The following is a 17,077-nucleotide window of genomic DNA, read 5'->3' as shown; positions in this document are numbered from 1 at the left end:
CACCAGATCACAAGTACAGACAGGGTCCGGCCTGCTTGGAAGCAATTTGGGAGTCCCCCTTACCAGGTGGGGTTAGAATCCTTCCCTCTAGTGCTGTGGTGTAGTTCCTTGCTGCCCTATGCCTCTCACAAGGTCCTCACTGTTCTCTCTGTCCTCCTTGAAGGTAGGACACTAACCTGTATGACAGGTGGCTCGAGCCTTTTTACAGGGTCTCTATCACGACCTGGGCTCTATGAGCCACTGTGTCTCCAGGTGTTAGGGCAGGCAGGTGACGTGTAGTCCAGCTGTCCTGCCAGTTTCTGCTGTGAGTCTTAGAGTCCCTCACAACCTCAGTCTTCCGGCTACTGGTGTCTGTGCTCTGCAGGGAGGTAGCCTATTCGCAGCTATTCTCCCCAGGTCTTAACTTTGCCTTCACTTCCTTCCTCCTTCACACTCTCTACAAAATGTTCTTTTCCTTTCTCTTCCTTTTCCCGGAGTTTCAGCACCCTCGTGGCTGCACGGCCCCTCTGACTCTCTTCAGACTGCTCCAGTCTGCTGTCTGGCACTATCTGACTTTCCCTCCAGACCAGAATATATATATAGGGGAGCTACCCACAAGCTGGATCAGAGCTCCCCCTTCTGGCCTGGAATGTGAACATGTTGCCTGCTTGTGATTACCTGATGAAAGAGATCCTTCCTTGCTTTCAAGCGTGACATCACTCTCCCCGTGAGGAAAACAATGCCACTGTAACAACCAGGACCCTAGGGTGTTACAGAAGCATTGTAGAATGAAGCTGTATACTGATAGCAAGTAAGCAAGTGTACCAGTAAATGCCATGCAGTCCCTTGTGGGGCTCTGCAAAATGTGCAAATATAATTACTTAATGCCACATAAAAGGAACCTATGAATAAGACATAAACATAATCTATTCCCTCAGTGATGTATATATCACTATAAGGGCATAGAATATTTATTAATGAACTCCACACCGATGGTAGTGCAGTCAGGATTGCATGTGGTGTTCCCCTCACAACTGACGGACTCCGTTTCACTATTGCTTCTTACGGGGCGTGATATATACATCACTGAGGGAAGGGATTATGTTTATACCTTATTCATATGTTCCTTTTTTGTGACAATAAGTAATTATATTTGCTCATTTTGCAGAGCCCCACAAGGGATTACATGGCATTTACTGGTACGCTTGCTTACTTGCTATTAGTATACAGCTTCATTCTACAACCCTCCCTTTTGACTTTGGCTTTCCTGGTGTCTACCTCCCCATTATCAATTACATAATATTTGGCATGCAGAAGTTTCCCTTCACTTTTTGGTGGTCTTAGACCCTGTCTTTTTAAATGGTTTTAATGCTGTGTATCAATAAAAATATATTATTTTAGCTATAATGTTAGGAATCTCTTCTTAGCAGGTGAATATACCCTCCACCTGTCTTCAGTGATTCTAATGAATTTTTGAAGTGCCTAACGCTCATTTTGTGCATTTGAACTTAAGATTTTGATCTCTGATATAGAGGCATAAAAATTAAAAGTTTGAAAATTGAAACATTTTCAAAATTTTTTGCCAAATTTCCGATTTAAAAGAGCTGGAGCCGAGAGTCATTAGCATATCGCATCGGATGCCATACACTATTCTGACCCAGGCCTAAGCATGTGATTTATGGAGGTAATTGCTAGCACCATAAACCATTTAGGGGTTTCATAGCAAAAGAAGTATATACGGTACATATGAACAGGACAATTTTTAGTTATTTATTCCAATAATTTCATTAATATTTTTCTCACTTCACTTCACTTCACCAACTTAGACTATTTATTGCCATTGTATCACACTCAAATTGGATAACAAAAATATTTAAACACAGATTGTAATGTAAGAAAAAAGTAAAAAGCCAAGGGGGTAAATACTTTTGCAAGACACTGTAGAAAACATGAGTTGTCATTGGGAAAAATTGTAAAATCAAAGAGATCCTTCAAATGACCATTCGCTTTCTCATATGGATTAAGGCCTGATACATCATTACCTTTCCGGCTGTTTTTGTTTAGTTCTGTGTCTCTTTTTGTTTGCACCCAATTGAGTATTGTATGTGCGCCTTTCTACAGTGTATTTAATATGTGCTTTACTATTTTCGTTTTTGGCTTTGTGGGCAGATTCTAGTGATACTAGATGTTTTAGGTCTGATTCACCAATTGCAACTTTTTTAAAAGTTACAATATTTGTTGTGTTTACTCCACTCCCCCTTGGAGTGGTTTTCTGCATGTATGTCAAAAGCTGCATATTTTTACAACATTTTGAAAATAAATGTGACTTTTTGCTGAAACAGTAGCAAAATGATGGGGCAGGAAAAAAGACTATTTTAAATTCATGAACTGTGTGCGCCATTTTGAAGAATTTGGTGCAATAAATGTCAGCAAATTCCACAAAGCAAAAAAGAAAAATTACTTAAACACTCCCAGCAATGATGTATTGGAGCCGTACAATGCACAAGGGCTAAAGCATGTATAGGAAATGACTACAGATTTCTTGCCTCTTCAATCCTATTGTTATTGCATTCTATTATCAATATTTATTCTCTGTGTGAAATTATTATAGGATCGTATTCTGGATCTATTAAAGGAGCTGCAGAGATTTCAAATGACTGTCACACTCCTGAGGGTAAGAGTGGCACCTCCTCCTACTTTAGAAGCCTACACAGACCATTAGAGAGTAAGGGGTTGTTAGAATTTAGAAGTGAGTGAGCAGCATATAGTTTGTTAGGGGGATTTCTTTAAAAAAAGAAAAAAATATGTAAGTGCATTTCCCTCCCTCTCCCAGAGCACTAGGATTGGAGTGACTGTGAATAAGTTAAAAAAGCAAAGCAAGGATCGAGAGATTGGAGAGCTTGCCAAAATAATCATCAAGAGCTGGAAAAGATTTCTGGGTAAGTAGGTTCCAGGTTTATGTGAACAAATAAAAAAATGTTAATTAATTGACAGAAGGTATATAAAAAAAAGTTCATGTATATTTCTGTGTGTTTCTTAGAATCTTCATACAAGAACGATGGAGCATCAGATGCTGGAGTTATGGCTTCTCCTACCAAGACAGAACCCGAAAAGTAAGAAAAAAAATGAGGCGACCGAATCTTGCTCTAACTTTAATAAACCCCACAAATATAACTTTTCTCTCAATTTCATTTCCACTTTTTTCTCTACTTGAATGAAAATTTAAGAAAGCAGAAAGAAGAAAAGAAGTTGCGTTTAAAAAAGTAAGTTTGTATCATGAAAGTAGAGCTCTGTGCTCAGTGTCATGACTTCCAATCATAATCTAGCAATGATGAGCCCCTTAATAATCATCAGGTTTCAGCAAGGATAGTGCAGCCGGCTACACTGTCCTTGGCATCAAATAGCACCTGACAGAATGTGAAAAACATAAATGAGCAAATTCTCATATTTTCAATAGAAACTATATCCTGCCCCTGTCTCTTCCCCTAGTGCTGCTCAGGCTATATTCACACCTGAATTTTCACATTGTATTTGTCTGTTACATTTTTTACAATGTCAAACATTTTTTATTAACGTCAAAAACAAATCCGTTCCACAACTGCTGAAAACGGAAGCATAGGACCTAATTTATAAAGTTGGTAAAGGCCTGTATGACGCACTTTATCTAAAATGGACACAGTGCATAACAAAAACCAAATTGACCAAATAACAATCAGTGGTGTCTCTATGCTTCTGTTCACATTAGTTTTGCAACGGATCTCTTTTTTTCATTAATTCTGTTTGTCTTTTCCTATAATTGAACAGATAAATGGAATGTCAAAACGCAAGTGTAAACAGAGCTTTATTGGGTTGCCACAATCATACTTCAATTTTATTTATCAATAGTTATTTGACTATAAATGAACAATGTACATTGTATCTGTCCCATGTTATTTCTTCATTTATGCAAGTAAAACACAATGGACAGGTAAACTGGTTTATATAGCCTAGTGTGCGATAAATACACCAAGCACCAGATGGTTTGGTGGGTGGCATGTCATGTCATGGCAAGACTGTCGGTTTTGCTTGTCATCTAAATCCAAATTATCTAATATATAATTGCCTAGAATACTACTTCCTGCAATTTGTGCCAACTTCCGTGGCTTTGTTCGGAGATAATCTTCGGAGCTAATGTTCGGAGCTAATGTCCGGAGCTAATGTCCGGAGCTAATGTCCGGAGCTAATGTCTGGAGATTAATTGCCTAGAATACTACTTCCTGCAATTTGTGCCAACTTCCGTGGCTTTGTCCGGAGCTAATGTCCGGAGATAATGTTCGGAGCTAATGTCCGGAGCTAATGTCCGGAGATAAGTGACGTCACCAGTGTCCTACACCCAGGCAGAGCACAGGGGCCCCAGGCAGCATATGGGGCCCCAGGCAGAGCACAGGGGCCCCAGGCAGCATATGGGTCCCCAGGCAGAGCACAGTGGTCCCAGGTAGAGCACAGGGGCCCCAGGCAGCCTATGGGGCCCCAGGCAGCATATGGGGCCCCAGGCAGAGCACAGTGGCCCCAGGCAGAGCACAGGGGCCCCAGGCAGCATATGGGGCCCCAGGCAGAGCACAGTGGCCCCAGGCAGAGCACAGGGGCCCCAGGCAGCATATGGGGCCCCAGGCAGAGCACAGTGGTCCCAGGTAGAGCACAGGGGCCCCAGGCAGCCTATGGGGCCCCAGGCAGCCTATGGGGCCCCAGGCAGAGCACAGGGGCCCTAGGCAGCATATGGGGCCCCAGGCAGAGCACAGTGGCCCCAGGCAGAGCACAGGGGCCCCAGGCAGCATATGGGGCCCCAGGCAGAGCACAGTGGCCCCAGGCAGAGCACAGGGGCCCCAGGCAGCATATGGGGCCCCAGGCAGAGCACAGTGGTCCCAGGTAGAGCACAGGGGCCCCAGGCAGCCTATGGGGCCCCAGGCAGCCTATGGGGCCCCAGGCAGAGCACAGGGGCCCTAGGCAGCATATGGGGCCCCAGGCAGAGCACAGTGGCCCCAGGCAGAGCACAGGGGCCCCAGGCAGCATATGGGGCCCCAGGCAGAGCACAGTGGTCCCAGGCAGAGCACAGGGGCCCCAGGCAGCCTATGGGGCCCCAGGCAGAGCACAGTGGCCCCAGGCAGAACATGGGGCCCCAGGCAGAGCACAGGGGCCCCAGGCAGAGCACAGGGGCCCCAGGCAGCATATGGGGCCCCAGGCAGAGCACAGGGGCCCCAGGCAGCATATGGGGCCCCAGGCAGAGCACAGTGGCCCCAGGCAGAGCACAGGGGCCCCAGGCAGAACATGGGGCCCCAGGCAGAGCACAGGGGCCCCAGGCAGCATATGGGGCCCCAGGCAGAGCACAGGGGCCCCAGGCAGCATATGGGGCCCCAGGCAGAGCACAGTGGCCCCAGGCAGAGCACAGAAGCCCCAGGCAGCATATGGGGCCCCAGGCAGAGCACAGTGGTCCCAGGCAGAGCACAGGGGCCCCAGGCAGCCTATGGGGCCCCAGGCAGAGCACAGTGGCCCCAGGCAGAACATGGGGCCCCAGGCAGAGCACAGGGGCCCCAGGCAGAGCACAGGGGCCCCAGGCAGCATATGGGGCCCCAGGCAGCATATGGGGCCCCAGGCAGAGCACAGTGGCCCCAGGCAGAGCACAGGGGCCCCAGGCAGAACATGGGGCCCCAGGCAGAGCACAGGGGCCCCAGGCAGAGCACAGGGGCCCCAGGCAGCATATGGGGCCCCAGGCAGAGCACAGGGGCCCCAGGCAGCATATGGGGCCCCAGGCAGAGCACAGTGGCCCCAGGCAGAGCACAGGGGCCCCAGGCAGCATATGGGGCCCCAGGCAGAGCACAGGGGCCCCAGGCAGCATATGGGGCCCCAGGCAGAGCACAGTGGCCCCAGGCAGAGTACAGGGGCCCCAGGCAGCATATGGGGCCCCAGGCAGAGCACAGTGGTCCCAGGCAGAGCACAGGGGCCCCAGACAGCATATGGGGCCCCAGGCAGAGCACAGGGGCCCAAGGCAGCATATGGGGCCCCAGGCAGAGCACAGTGGCCCCAGGCAGAGCACAGGGGCCCCAGGCAGCATATGGGGCCCCAGGCAGAGCACAGTGGTCCCAGGCAGAGCACAGGGGCCCCAGGCAGCCTATGGGGCCCCAGGCAGAGCACAGTGGCCCCAGGCAGAACATGGGGCCCCAGGCAGAGCACAGGGGCCCCAGGCAGAGCACAGGGGCCCCAGGCAGAGCACAGGGGCCCCAGGCAGCATATGGGGCCCCAGGCAGAGCACAGTGGCCCCAGGCAGAGCACAGGGGCCCCAGGCAGAGCACAGGGGCCCCAGGCAGAGCACAGGGGCCCCAGGCAGCATATGGGGCCCCAGGCAGAGCACAGGGGCCCCAGGCAGCATATGGGGCCCCAGGCAGAGCACAGTGGCCCCAGGCAGAGCACAGGGGCCCCAGGCAGCATATGGGGCCCCAGGCAGAGCACAGGGGCCCCAGGCAGCATATGGGGCCCCAGGCAGAGCACAGTGGCCCCAGGCAGAGCACAGGGGCCCCAGGCAGCATATGGGGCCCCAGGCAGAGCACAGGGGCCCCAGGCAGCATATGGGGCCCCAGGCAGAGCACAGGGGCCCCAGGCAGCATATGGGGCCCCAGGCAGAGCACAGTGGCCCCAGGCAGAGCACAGTGGCCCCAGGCAGAACATGGGGCCCCAGGCAGAGCACAGGGGCCCCAGGCAGAGCACAGGGGCCCCAGGCAGCATATGGGGCCCCAGGCAGAGCACAGGGGCCCCAGGCAGCATATGGGGCCCCAGGCAGAGCACAGGGGCCCCAGGCAGCATATGGGGCCCCAGGCAGAGCACAGGGGCCCCAGGCAGCTTATGGGGCCCCAGGCAGAGCACAGGGGCCCCAGGCAGAGCACAGGGGCCCCAGGCAGAGCACAGGGGCCCCAGGCAGCATATGGGGCCCCAGGCAGAGCACAGTGGCCCCAGGCAGAGCACAGGGGCCCCAGGCAGAGCACAGGGGCCCCAGGCAGAGCACAGGGGCCCCAGGCAGCATATGGGGCCCCAGGCAGAGCACAGGGGCCCCAGGCAGCATATGGGGCCCCAGGCAGAGCACAGTGGCCCCAGGCAGAGCACAGGGGCCCCAGGCAGCATATGGGGCCCCAGGCAGAGCACAGTGGTCCCAGGCAGAGCACAGGGGCCCCAGGCAGCTTATGGGGCCCCAGGCAGAGCACAGTGGCCCCAGGCAGAACATGGGGCCCCAGGCAGAGCACAGGGGCCCCAGGCAGAGCACAGTGGCCCCAGGCAGCATATGGGGCCCCAGGCAGAGCACAGGGGCCCCAGGCAGCATATGGGGCCCCAGGCAGAGCAAAGTGGCCCCAGGCAGAGCACAGTGGCCCCAGGCAGAACATGGGGCCCCAGGCAGAGCACAGGGGCCCCAGGCAGAGCACAGGGGCCCCAGGCAGCATATGGGGCCCCAGGCAGAGCACAGGGGCCCCAGGCAGCATATGGGGCCCCAGGCAGAGCACAGTGGCCCCAGGCAGAGCACAGGGGCCCCAGGCAGCATATGGGGCCCCAGGCAGAGCACAGGGGCCCCAGGCAGAGCACAGTGGCCCCAGGCAGAGTACAGGGGCCCCAGGCAGCATATGGGGCCCCAGGCAGAGCACAGTGGTCCCAGGCAGAGCACAGGGGCCCCAGGCAGCATATGGGGCCCCAGGCAGAGCACAGGGGCCCAGGCAGCATATGGGGCCCCAGGCAGAGCACAGTGGCCCCAGGCAGAGCACAGGGGCCCCAGGCAGCATATGGGGCCCCAGGCAGAGCACAGTGGTCCCAGGCAGAGCACAGGGGCCCCAGGCAGCCTATGGGGCCCCAGGCAGAGCACAGTGGCCCCAGGCAGAACATGGGGCCCCAGGCAGAGCACAGGGGCCCCAGGCAGCACACAGGGGCCCCAGGCAGCATATGGGGCCCCAGGCAGAGCACAGGGGCCCCAGGCAGCATATGGGGCCCCAGGCAGAGCACAGTGGCCCCAGGCAGAGCACAGGGACCCCAGGCAGAGCACAGGGGCCCCAGGCAGAGCACAGGGGCCCCAGGCAGCATATGGGGCCCCAGGCAGAGCACAGTGGCCCCAGGCAGAGCACAGGGGCCCCAGGCAGCATATGGGGCCCCAGGCAGAGCACAGTGGTCCCAGGCAGAGCACAGGGGACCCAGGCAGCTTATGGGGCCCCAGGCAGAGCACAGTGGCCCCAGGCAGAACATGGGGCCCCAGGCAGAGCACAGGGGCCCCAGGCAGAGCACAGGGGCCCCAGGCAGCATATGGGGCCCCAGGCAGAGCACAGGAACCCCAGGCAGCATATGGGGCCCCAGGCAGAGCACAGTGGCCCCAGGCAGAGCACAGGGGCCCCAGGCAGAACATGGGGCCCCAGGCAGAGCGCAAGGGCCCCAGGCAGAGCACAGGGGCCCCAGGCAGCATATGGGGCCCCAGGCAGAGCACAGTGGTCCCAGGCAGAGCACAGGGGCCCCAGGCAGCATATGGGGCCCCAGGCAGAGCACAGCGATATTTTGGACCACTGTGCGGTGTTTCAGACCCCCTGTGTGATGTCTGGGGCCCTGTTCTTAAGTATATTAAAGATTAAAGTAACGTATATTAAAGTATATTATAGATCAAATTTGACACGTTTATGAGCACCATTGAGTGATATACTCAAGAATGACATAATTTTTCAACATTTTATGGTTTCAAACTGTAAACACTCAGAGTTTTTTTTTTTACTTCAACCAGAAAACCTTAACGGTTCATAAAAAACTTGACTGTTCAGGATATGATAAAAGTCATAGTATTCTGAATCTTTAACTTATAAAGATACCTTTACATGGGGTGATTATTGGTTCCAGAGAGGTTTTCGGCCGATAATCGTACACATGGCTGGTGACAGGACAATACAATATAAACGTTCAAAGGTAAACACTGATAACATTAAAATCTAATATATAATTGCCTAGAATACTACTTCCGGCAATTTGTGCCAACTTCCGTGGCTTTGTCCGGAGATAATGTCCGGAGATAAGTGACGTCACCAGCGTCCTACACCCGCTCAGGGTGAACAAAGATATATGCCTTCGTGGTGCGCGGCACTTTTCTGATTGGTTGCCGCCTGCCGCGAGCGACCAATCAGAAATGTGCCGTACTGTGACACACTCCGCCCGCCATTTTGGTGTGATTTTTGAATTTTTACCTCACAGCAAGTTTCTACTGCGTGGAGGCGGTCCCAGTGACGTCGCTCTTCAAGCTCCTGCCGAATTTCGTCAAAAAAATGATAATACCATTTACCAAAACTATATATATTTAGTTGTGAAGTGGTTCAGTGACATTTTCACACCAATTTTGAACTTTTGTTTGGTGTTTTCTCCATATACTGCCTATTATTCACTGACTGTTATACTGAGAGACTGCCGTTTATTAACCTCTTCTTTGCCACACTGGGTATATTGCTCTATTATTTGCCACATAAGGACATTGTCCATTATTGCCCAGCAATTTCTCTGCAATATAAACTGCCTATTTATTAATATCTGTATTCCTGCAAAGAACTATTGCCTATTATTAACTGGCTATTTTCCTACTACCTGACACTGCCTCTTATTAACCTGTTGTTTGCCACCACCACGCTTAAAGCTGTTTAGCTTAGCCAACATGAGCTCTAATAGTAAGGATACTAATGACACAGAGCCCAAAGCTGCTGATGGCGCACGTAAGATTAGGTCTGATATAAAGTATACTAATAATGCAGAGCAAAAAGACACCGATGCCGCACGTAAGCGTAAACAGCGTGCTAACAAGAGTACAGAGGATAGATGCAAGCGCCTGGACACTGTTAAGTATAGTAATGACACAGAGTCCAAAGCTGCTGATTGCGCATGTAAGCATAAACAGCGTGTTAACAAGAGTACAGAGGATAGATGGAAGCGCCTGGATACTGTTAAGTATACTAATGACACAGAGTGTAAAGCTGCTGATGGCGCACGTAAGATCAGGTCTGATATAAAGTATGGTAATGATGCAGAGCGAAAAGCCGCCGATGCTGCACGTAAGCGCAAACAGCGTGCTAACAAGAGTACAGAGGAGAGATGCAAGCGCCTGGACACTGTTAAGTATACTAATGACACAGAGCCCAAAGCTGCTGATGGCGCACGTAACATCAGGTCTGATAATAAGTATACCAATGACGCAGAGCGAAAAGCCGCCGATGCTGCACGTAAGCGTAAACAGCATGCTAACAAGAGTACAGAGGATAGATGCAAGCGCCTGGACACTATTAAGTATACTAATGACACAGAGCCCAAAGCTGCTGATGGCGCACGTAACATCAGGTCTGATAATAAGTATACCAATGACGCACAGCGAAAAGACACCGATGCTGCACGTAAGCGCAAACAGCGTGCTAACAAGAGTACAGAGGATAGATGCAAGCACCTGGACACTGTTAAGTATACTAATGACACAGAGCCCAAAGCTGCTGATGGCGCACGTAACATCAGGTCTGATAATCAGTATACCAATGACGCAGAGCGAAAAGCCGCCGATGCCGCACGTAAGCGCAAACAGCGTGCTAACGAGACTACAGAGGACAGACAGAAGCGCCTGGACACTGTTAATGCTGCTTGCAATAAACGCATTACTAATGAGTCTTTTGAGGACAAAACTAATCGATTAAGTAATAAAGCTGCTGCTGCACGCTCTCAAAGTTGCAAACATAATATTTCCACGTCCTCAGTCATAGATTCTGCCCACAATACAGCTTCTTTGTCTCCATTCATAGAATGTGTGCAGCCTGAAGCTCCTTTAACCGTTGGTAAATCTGCACGTAAGCGCAAACACTGTCCTACTTACACTCCAAATGATAAACGCCGTCGCCTGTACACCGTTAAGTCTGCTTATAAGACATGCTTCACACCTGACTCTTCTAAGGCAACAAACAAACCATTACCAAATGCAGCTGGTGCACGCCGTGAACGGCGCAAAAAAACCGCTTGCACCTCCATATTAATAAACCCTGATCACGATACACCTTCCAACTCCTCAGTGATTGAATCTGTGGACAGTGAAGATCCTCTACCAGGTCCATGCTTTATATATGTTGGCTTAAAGAAACATTCCAATGCTCCGTTACCACAACCTGTACCTCAACATCCTACAGGTTTTACTAATGATGACAGTACCATAGTAGAACACTCCTGTGGTCCTATGAACTATTTATGTGAACATTGTCAAGCATTACATTTTAATGCTGAGATACCAGCAGATAAAAATTTTACTCTGTGTTGTCACAAGAGTAAAGTGCATATACCTATACACCAATATCCCGAGGTCTTTAAACGATTGCTGACAGGGGAGAGTGAGTTCAGTAAGAATCTCATGGAAAATATTCGTAGTATTAACAGCTCATTTGCTTTCGCCTCCATGGGTGCCAATATATCCCCTCCACCTGGACATGGCCCTTACTGTTTCCGTATACATGGACAAATATATCATCGTACTGGAACCCTACATCCCAGTGATGATCAAGTTCCAGCTTATGCCCAACTGTATATTTTGGATACCGCTACCGCGAATGAACAACATTTAAACTGTGAACAAAATCAAAAATGTCATCCCACTTTGATGAGTATAATTGCTCTTCAGTTAGACAATGTGAATCCCTTTGTTGCTGCCTACAAAATGTTACGAGATGTGGAACATGAAGAACATCTTAAAGCTGAAGCTAATGGCACTTTCATGCCAAATATCATCATGGCCCTTAAACAAGATCGGAATCAAGACCCTCGCCGATATAATAATCCAACTGTCAATGAAGTTGCTGTCGTATTTGAAAATGACAATGGAGAGCCACCATTTAATCGTGATATTTTAATACATTTACAACCGGACCGCAAAAATCCTTTGGCGCCAAGAACACAACAGGTCAGCATTCTACACAGTAATTTAGATGCTTTACTCTATCCTTTATTTTTCCCTTATGGAGACCAGGGCTGGCATGATGGCCTCAAGCAACAAGGGCAAAGTCCACGCAGAGTTACACAACTGCAATATTACTGCTATGTGCTGTCTGTCCGTAATCAGTTTAATCCACTCCTGAATGGTGGCAAACTCACTCAGCAGTACTTAGTGGATGCTTATGTGAAAATCGAGGCAAATCGCCTAAATTATATCCGTCAACACCAAAAGGATTTGAAAGTAGAGGATTATTGTGTACTCCAGGAACATCTCTAGAAAAAAATCCATTGAGAAGGGCATCCCCATTGGAAAAACGGTCATTTTACCATCTTCGTTTGAAGGCAGTCCCAGGAATATGCAGCAGCGGTACCAGGATGCCATGGCTATTGTGACTAAATATGGTCGTCCTGATCTATTCATCACCATGACCTGTAATCCGAAATGGAATGAGATTACTGAGAATTTGGAACCTTGGCAGCGTGTGGAACATAGACCTGATTTGGTGGCACGTGTTTTCAAAATAAAACTGGAAGCACTCTTAAAAGACATTAACAACGGATTATTTGGGAAAGTCTGCGCTATGGTTCATGTAATTGAATTTCAAAAACGTGGCCTTCCACACGCTCACATTTTGATTATTCTGGACAGCAACTCCAAATTAAGGACTGAGGAGGACATAGACAATACAGTGTGGGCTGAAATTCCCAATCCTACCCACTACCCTCAGCTCCATAAAATTGTTCTCCAACATATGATTCATGGTCCGTGTGGAGAACACAACCCAAATTCTCCCTGTATGGATCTGGGGAAGTGTACAAAAGGTTTCCCTAAAGATTTGCAACCAAGAACCATCATAGCTAAGGACGCCTATCCTACTTATCGCAGACACTTTGGCCCATCTTTTCAACACCATTCTAACATGATTGACAATTCATGGGTGGTTCCATATAATCCGTTCCTGCTATTAAAATACAAGTGCCATATAAATGTCGAAGTTTGTGGTTCCATTCAGGCTGTGAAATATTTATTTAAATACGTCTACAAAGGACATGATAAAGCCAATCTTGAAATCTGCCAGACTAACATCCAACATGATGAAACACACCAATTCATGGATTCAAGATATGTCAGTGCACCAGAGGCAGCTTGGCGAATATTCTCATATCCAATGCATAAACAATCTCATAGCATCATTCGCCTTGCTGTACATCTACTGCATTCTCAGCCACTCTATTTTCATGAGGATGACTCTATTGGAAACATCAAACAAAAGCTCCATCAAAATTCTACACTTATGGCCTACTTCAAGCTTAATCAGAACGACCATCATGCTCATATTTATTTATACCGTGAAATTCCCGAAAACTATGTTTGGAAAGAAGGTTCTTGGGAAGTTAGAAAGCGAGCAGGTGGTTCTGTGATTGGACGAATGTATACTGTCAGTGTGAAAGACCAAGAACGCTACTATTTAAGATTGTTATTGTTACATGTCAAAGGTGCAACCAGTTTTGACAGCATAAAAACTGTACACGGAGTCACACATGAAACCTTCAAAGATGCGGCATTAGCTCTTGGCTTACTATTTGATGATAGTCTGTGGAGAAATACATTACTTGATGCCAGTATTCTCAACATGCCAGCACAGCTACGTGACATGTTTGCCTACATTTGTATTTTTGGTCCTCCAGCTAAACCTCGGGACTTATGGGATGAATTTAAGGAACACTTTGTAGAAGACTACTGCTATGCATACCACTCCGACACTCTGGAGTGTGTCAATTGTGAAGGCTATGCTATGACAGATGTCCAACATGTTCTTAAAGCTCATGGCAAAACTTATACTGATTTTAATTTGCCACGTCCAGTCAAGAAACAACACCTCCTCCCACAGTATGATAAAGATTATGAGTTATCAGCAGCTGCTGAAATGAAAGCTACTCTAAATGAGGACCAACTTTTTGCTTTTGATGCTATCACTCAAGCTTTAGAAGACACTAATTCTACAGCAAAGTGTTTTTTCCTTGATGGTCCTGGTGGCAGCGGAAAAACGTACCTATATCATCTACTCCTACATTAGCTAAGAGGACAAGGAGACATTGTGTCACCTGCTGCCACTACTGGAATTGCCGCCAACTTGCTACAAGGTGGACGAACCATTCATTCTCTTTATGGGATTCCAATTCCTGTGAATGAAACATCTGTTTCCAGGATTAAGAATGATACCGATGCAGCAAAAGATTTGCACAGCACTAAACTTTTTATTATTGATGAGTGCACAATGCTATCCAAATATGCATTGCATGTCATTGATAGAGTTTTACGTGATGTCATGACAACAAATGTAGCTCACAAAGAAAAAACACCATTTGGAGGTAAAGTGATTGTTTTTGGAGGCGACTTTAGACAATGTCTTCCTGTCATCCCTCATGGGACAAGAACTGATGTTGTAGAGAGCTGTATAAAATATTCACAACACTGGCAACATTTTACTCGCCTGCCACTTATTAACAACATGCGCTCCATTGATCCTCACTACAGCAGTTGGTTGCTTCAACTGGGAAATGGTGAACTATCTAATGAACATAACCTTGGAGATGATGTAATTGAAATTCCTCCAGACATGGTATGCACTGGCTCTTTAATAATTGAAATTTTTGGAGATAATCTTTGTATTGATGTGAATGACACCGAAAGCATAAATACAGCTGCATCTCATGCAATTTTATGTCCAAAAAATGAGGACGTTGAGAAAGTCAATTCCCAAGTCATGGATTTATTGATAGGTGACTATACTGAATATATCAGTGATGATTCCATCGATCCTGATGAAGCTGATGACCTCTATCAATACCCACTTGAGTTTTTGAATTCACTAACACCAACTGGAATGCCTTCACATCGGCTGAAACTTAAAATTGGCACCATTGTCATGTTATTACGTAATCTGAACACGAACAAAGGTCTCTGCAATGGTACGCGGCTCATTGTCACTGCCTTACATGCCAATATCATACTGGCTAAAGTAATTAGTGGGTCAGCAGCAGGAAATGTGGTATTCATTCCATGAATTGATTTGTGTCCATCAGAGACTGGATTACCTTTTAAATTAAGACGGAGACAATTTCCCATCAAGCCCGCATTTGGAATGACCATAAATAAATCTCAAGGCCAGACCCTCCATCGAGTTGGCATTTATCTACCAGAACCTGCTTTTGCCCATGGTCAATTGTATGTTGCTTTTTCCAGGGTGAAGTAATGTTGCAATGTGAGGGTTAAAGTGGTTAATACACCACTTCAAGGACAATTATTGGCTGATAGTACTAAAGTCTTCACACGTAATATTATCTACAAAAATATTTTAGTTTAAAGTTACTTTTCTTTTTTTTCATTATTCAGTTTTTCTAATAACATAGACAGCAATAGGCAAATTCTATGTATAGAGATAAGGAAAAAAAACAAAAACAAAAAAAAATTAGTGTAGCCATAGACATATAGATTTTAAGTACTTATGTAGGAAACTAGACTGTGGCCCGATTCTAATGCATCGGGTATTCTAGAATATGCATGTCCCCGTAGTATATGGACAATGATGATTCCAGAATTCATGGCAGACTGTGCCCGTCGCTGATTGGTCGAGGCAACCTTTATGACATCATTGTCGCCATGGCAACCATTATGACATCTACGTCGATACTGTGCCCGTCGCTGATTGGTCGAGGCGAATTCACGGCAGACTGTGCCCGTCACTGATTGGTCGAGGCAACCTTTATGACATCATCGTCGCCATGCTGTGCCCGTCTCTGATTGGTCGAGGCCTGGCGGCCTCGACCAATCAGAGACGCGGGATTTCCAGGACAGACAGACAGACAGACAAAGACAGACAGACAGACAGACAGACAGACGGAAAAACCCTTAGACAATTATATATATAGATACGTATATAACATACGTACTCATTAGCATATAGGGTTAATAACTCTATATCATATCTACATAAATTTAGAAATATGATATATCAATACATATTTTTATAGGTAAGTAGAACACACATTAAGTACAAGATGTAAGATGTGTATCATCCAAATGCCTGTATTTGGTGATAGGAACCTGTATTTGAAGCTCCAGCAGTATAGCTGCTGAGAGATTTCATTTTGTTTTTAAAAAGGGTGAGGTTTTTGTGAACAGGTAAGAGACGGGTGGGATGGCTGTTCACACACATCTCTATCTCCAGGTGTGTTCTGTACATAGAAATAGATATATAGATAGGTACATATTTAGATAGATAGGGAAAGAATAGAGATTTTGCTTTCACATCAACATTTTTCTGCTATTTGGAGAATTTATGGTGGAAAAAAGGCTATTTCTGCACTTCCTGCCTAAGGGCTGACCCACGCCACTCTTGCTGTAAGTTGCATGCAATGTATACGGAATTTGTACTTCACTTGCGGCAGGTGCGGCACATGTGGTTTCTGCAGTTTTCGCCACAAAATCTCCACTTACCAGTGTTTTTGTTGTGGCTGGATTTAATGCAATTGTCGAAGCCGCGTTTGCCGCATTTACTGCAAGTTAACTCCAAGCTTCATCTACATTGCATGGCACTTGCTGAAAGTGTGTTGTAGGTCAGTTCTTTGGTGCCAAGTGTGGAAGCTGTATTGTTTTTAACATTACTTCTGCAAATATCAGAAACATGCAGATGTGAAAGAGGTTTGAGTATTAAGAAATAGGAATCAGTTAGTTAGGACCCATCAGTTCAAAGGCTACCGTGACGTGGTTGATGGGCATGCTTATATTAGCCCATCGGTGTACTATGAAAGTTGATTTCTTAAATTTTACACTTCTGTAAAAATAAACACAAAAAATTTGGATACACAAAAAGGCTTTTATTTCTGTTGTACTTATTAGAATTATTTAAAATGAAGGCTTAGCTAAGCCCAAGAGATGATTAAAAACATTTCATACCAACCCATCAGATGTAAAATTACTGTGAAAATACCTGATGGGCACACAAGTATGCGCCAGTATGGGTACTAAGAGCTTTTCCACATAATAATGAAATATTTTAAAATGTCATAGAACATACCAATATACATAGTTATTGATACATATTATTTA

At 47.5% G+C, this 17,077-nt stretch overlaps 1 protein-coding gene across 2 annotated transcripts in view; it reads left to right on the top strand.

Moving 5' to 3' along the window:
• The window catches only part of LOC143815892 (transcription elongation factor A protein 3-like), a 531,124-nt gene that overhangs the window by 40,818 nt on the left and 473,229 nt on the right, over nucleotides 1–17,077 (top strand). For both annotated transcript variants that reach the window (XM_077295629.1, XM_077295627.1), the window contains exons 2-5: nucleotides 2,591–2,653; nucleotides 2,813–2,918; nucleotides 3,020–3,092; nucleotides 3,207–3,242. In XM_077295629.1, coding sequence (XP_077151744.1) covers nucleotides 2,591–2,653; nucleotides 2,813–2,918; nucleotides 3,020–3,092; nucleotides 3,207–3,242 — 278 coding nt within the window. The remainder of the gene's footprint in view (nucleotides 1–2,590; nucleotides 2,654–2,812; nucleotides 2,919–3,019; nucleotides 3,093–3,206; nucleotides 3,243–17,077) is intronic.

The sequence above is a fragment of the Ranitomeya variabilis genome, chromosome 3 (genome assembly GCF_051348905.1).
Source record: "Ranitomeya variabilis isolate aRanVar5 chromosome 3, aRanVar5.hap1, whole genome shotgun sequence".
Taxonomy (NCBI): Eukaryota; Metazoa; Chordata; class Amphibia; order Anura; family Dendrobatidae; genus Ranitomeya; species Ranitomeya variabilis.
Note: the sequence above shows the minus strand (reverse complement) of the source record. Positions and strands in the feature narration are given on the sequence as shown.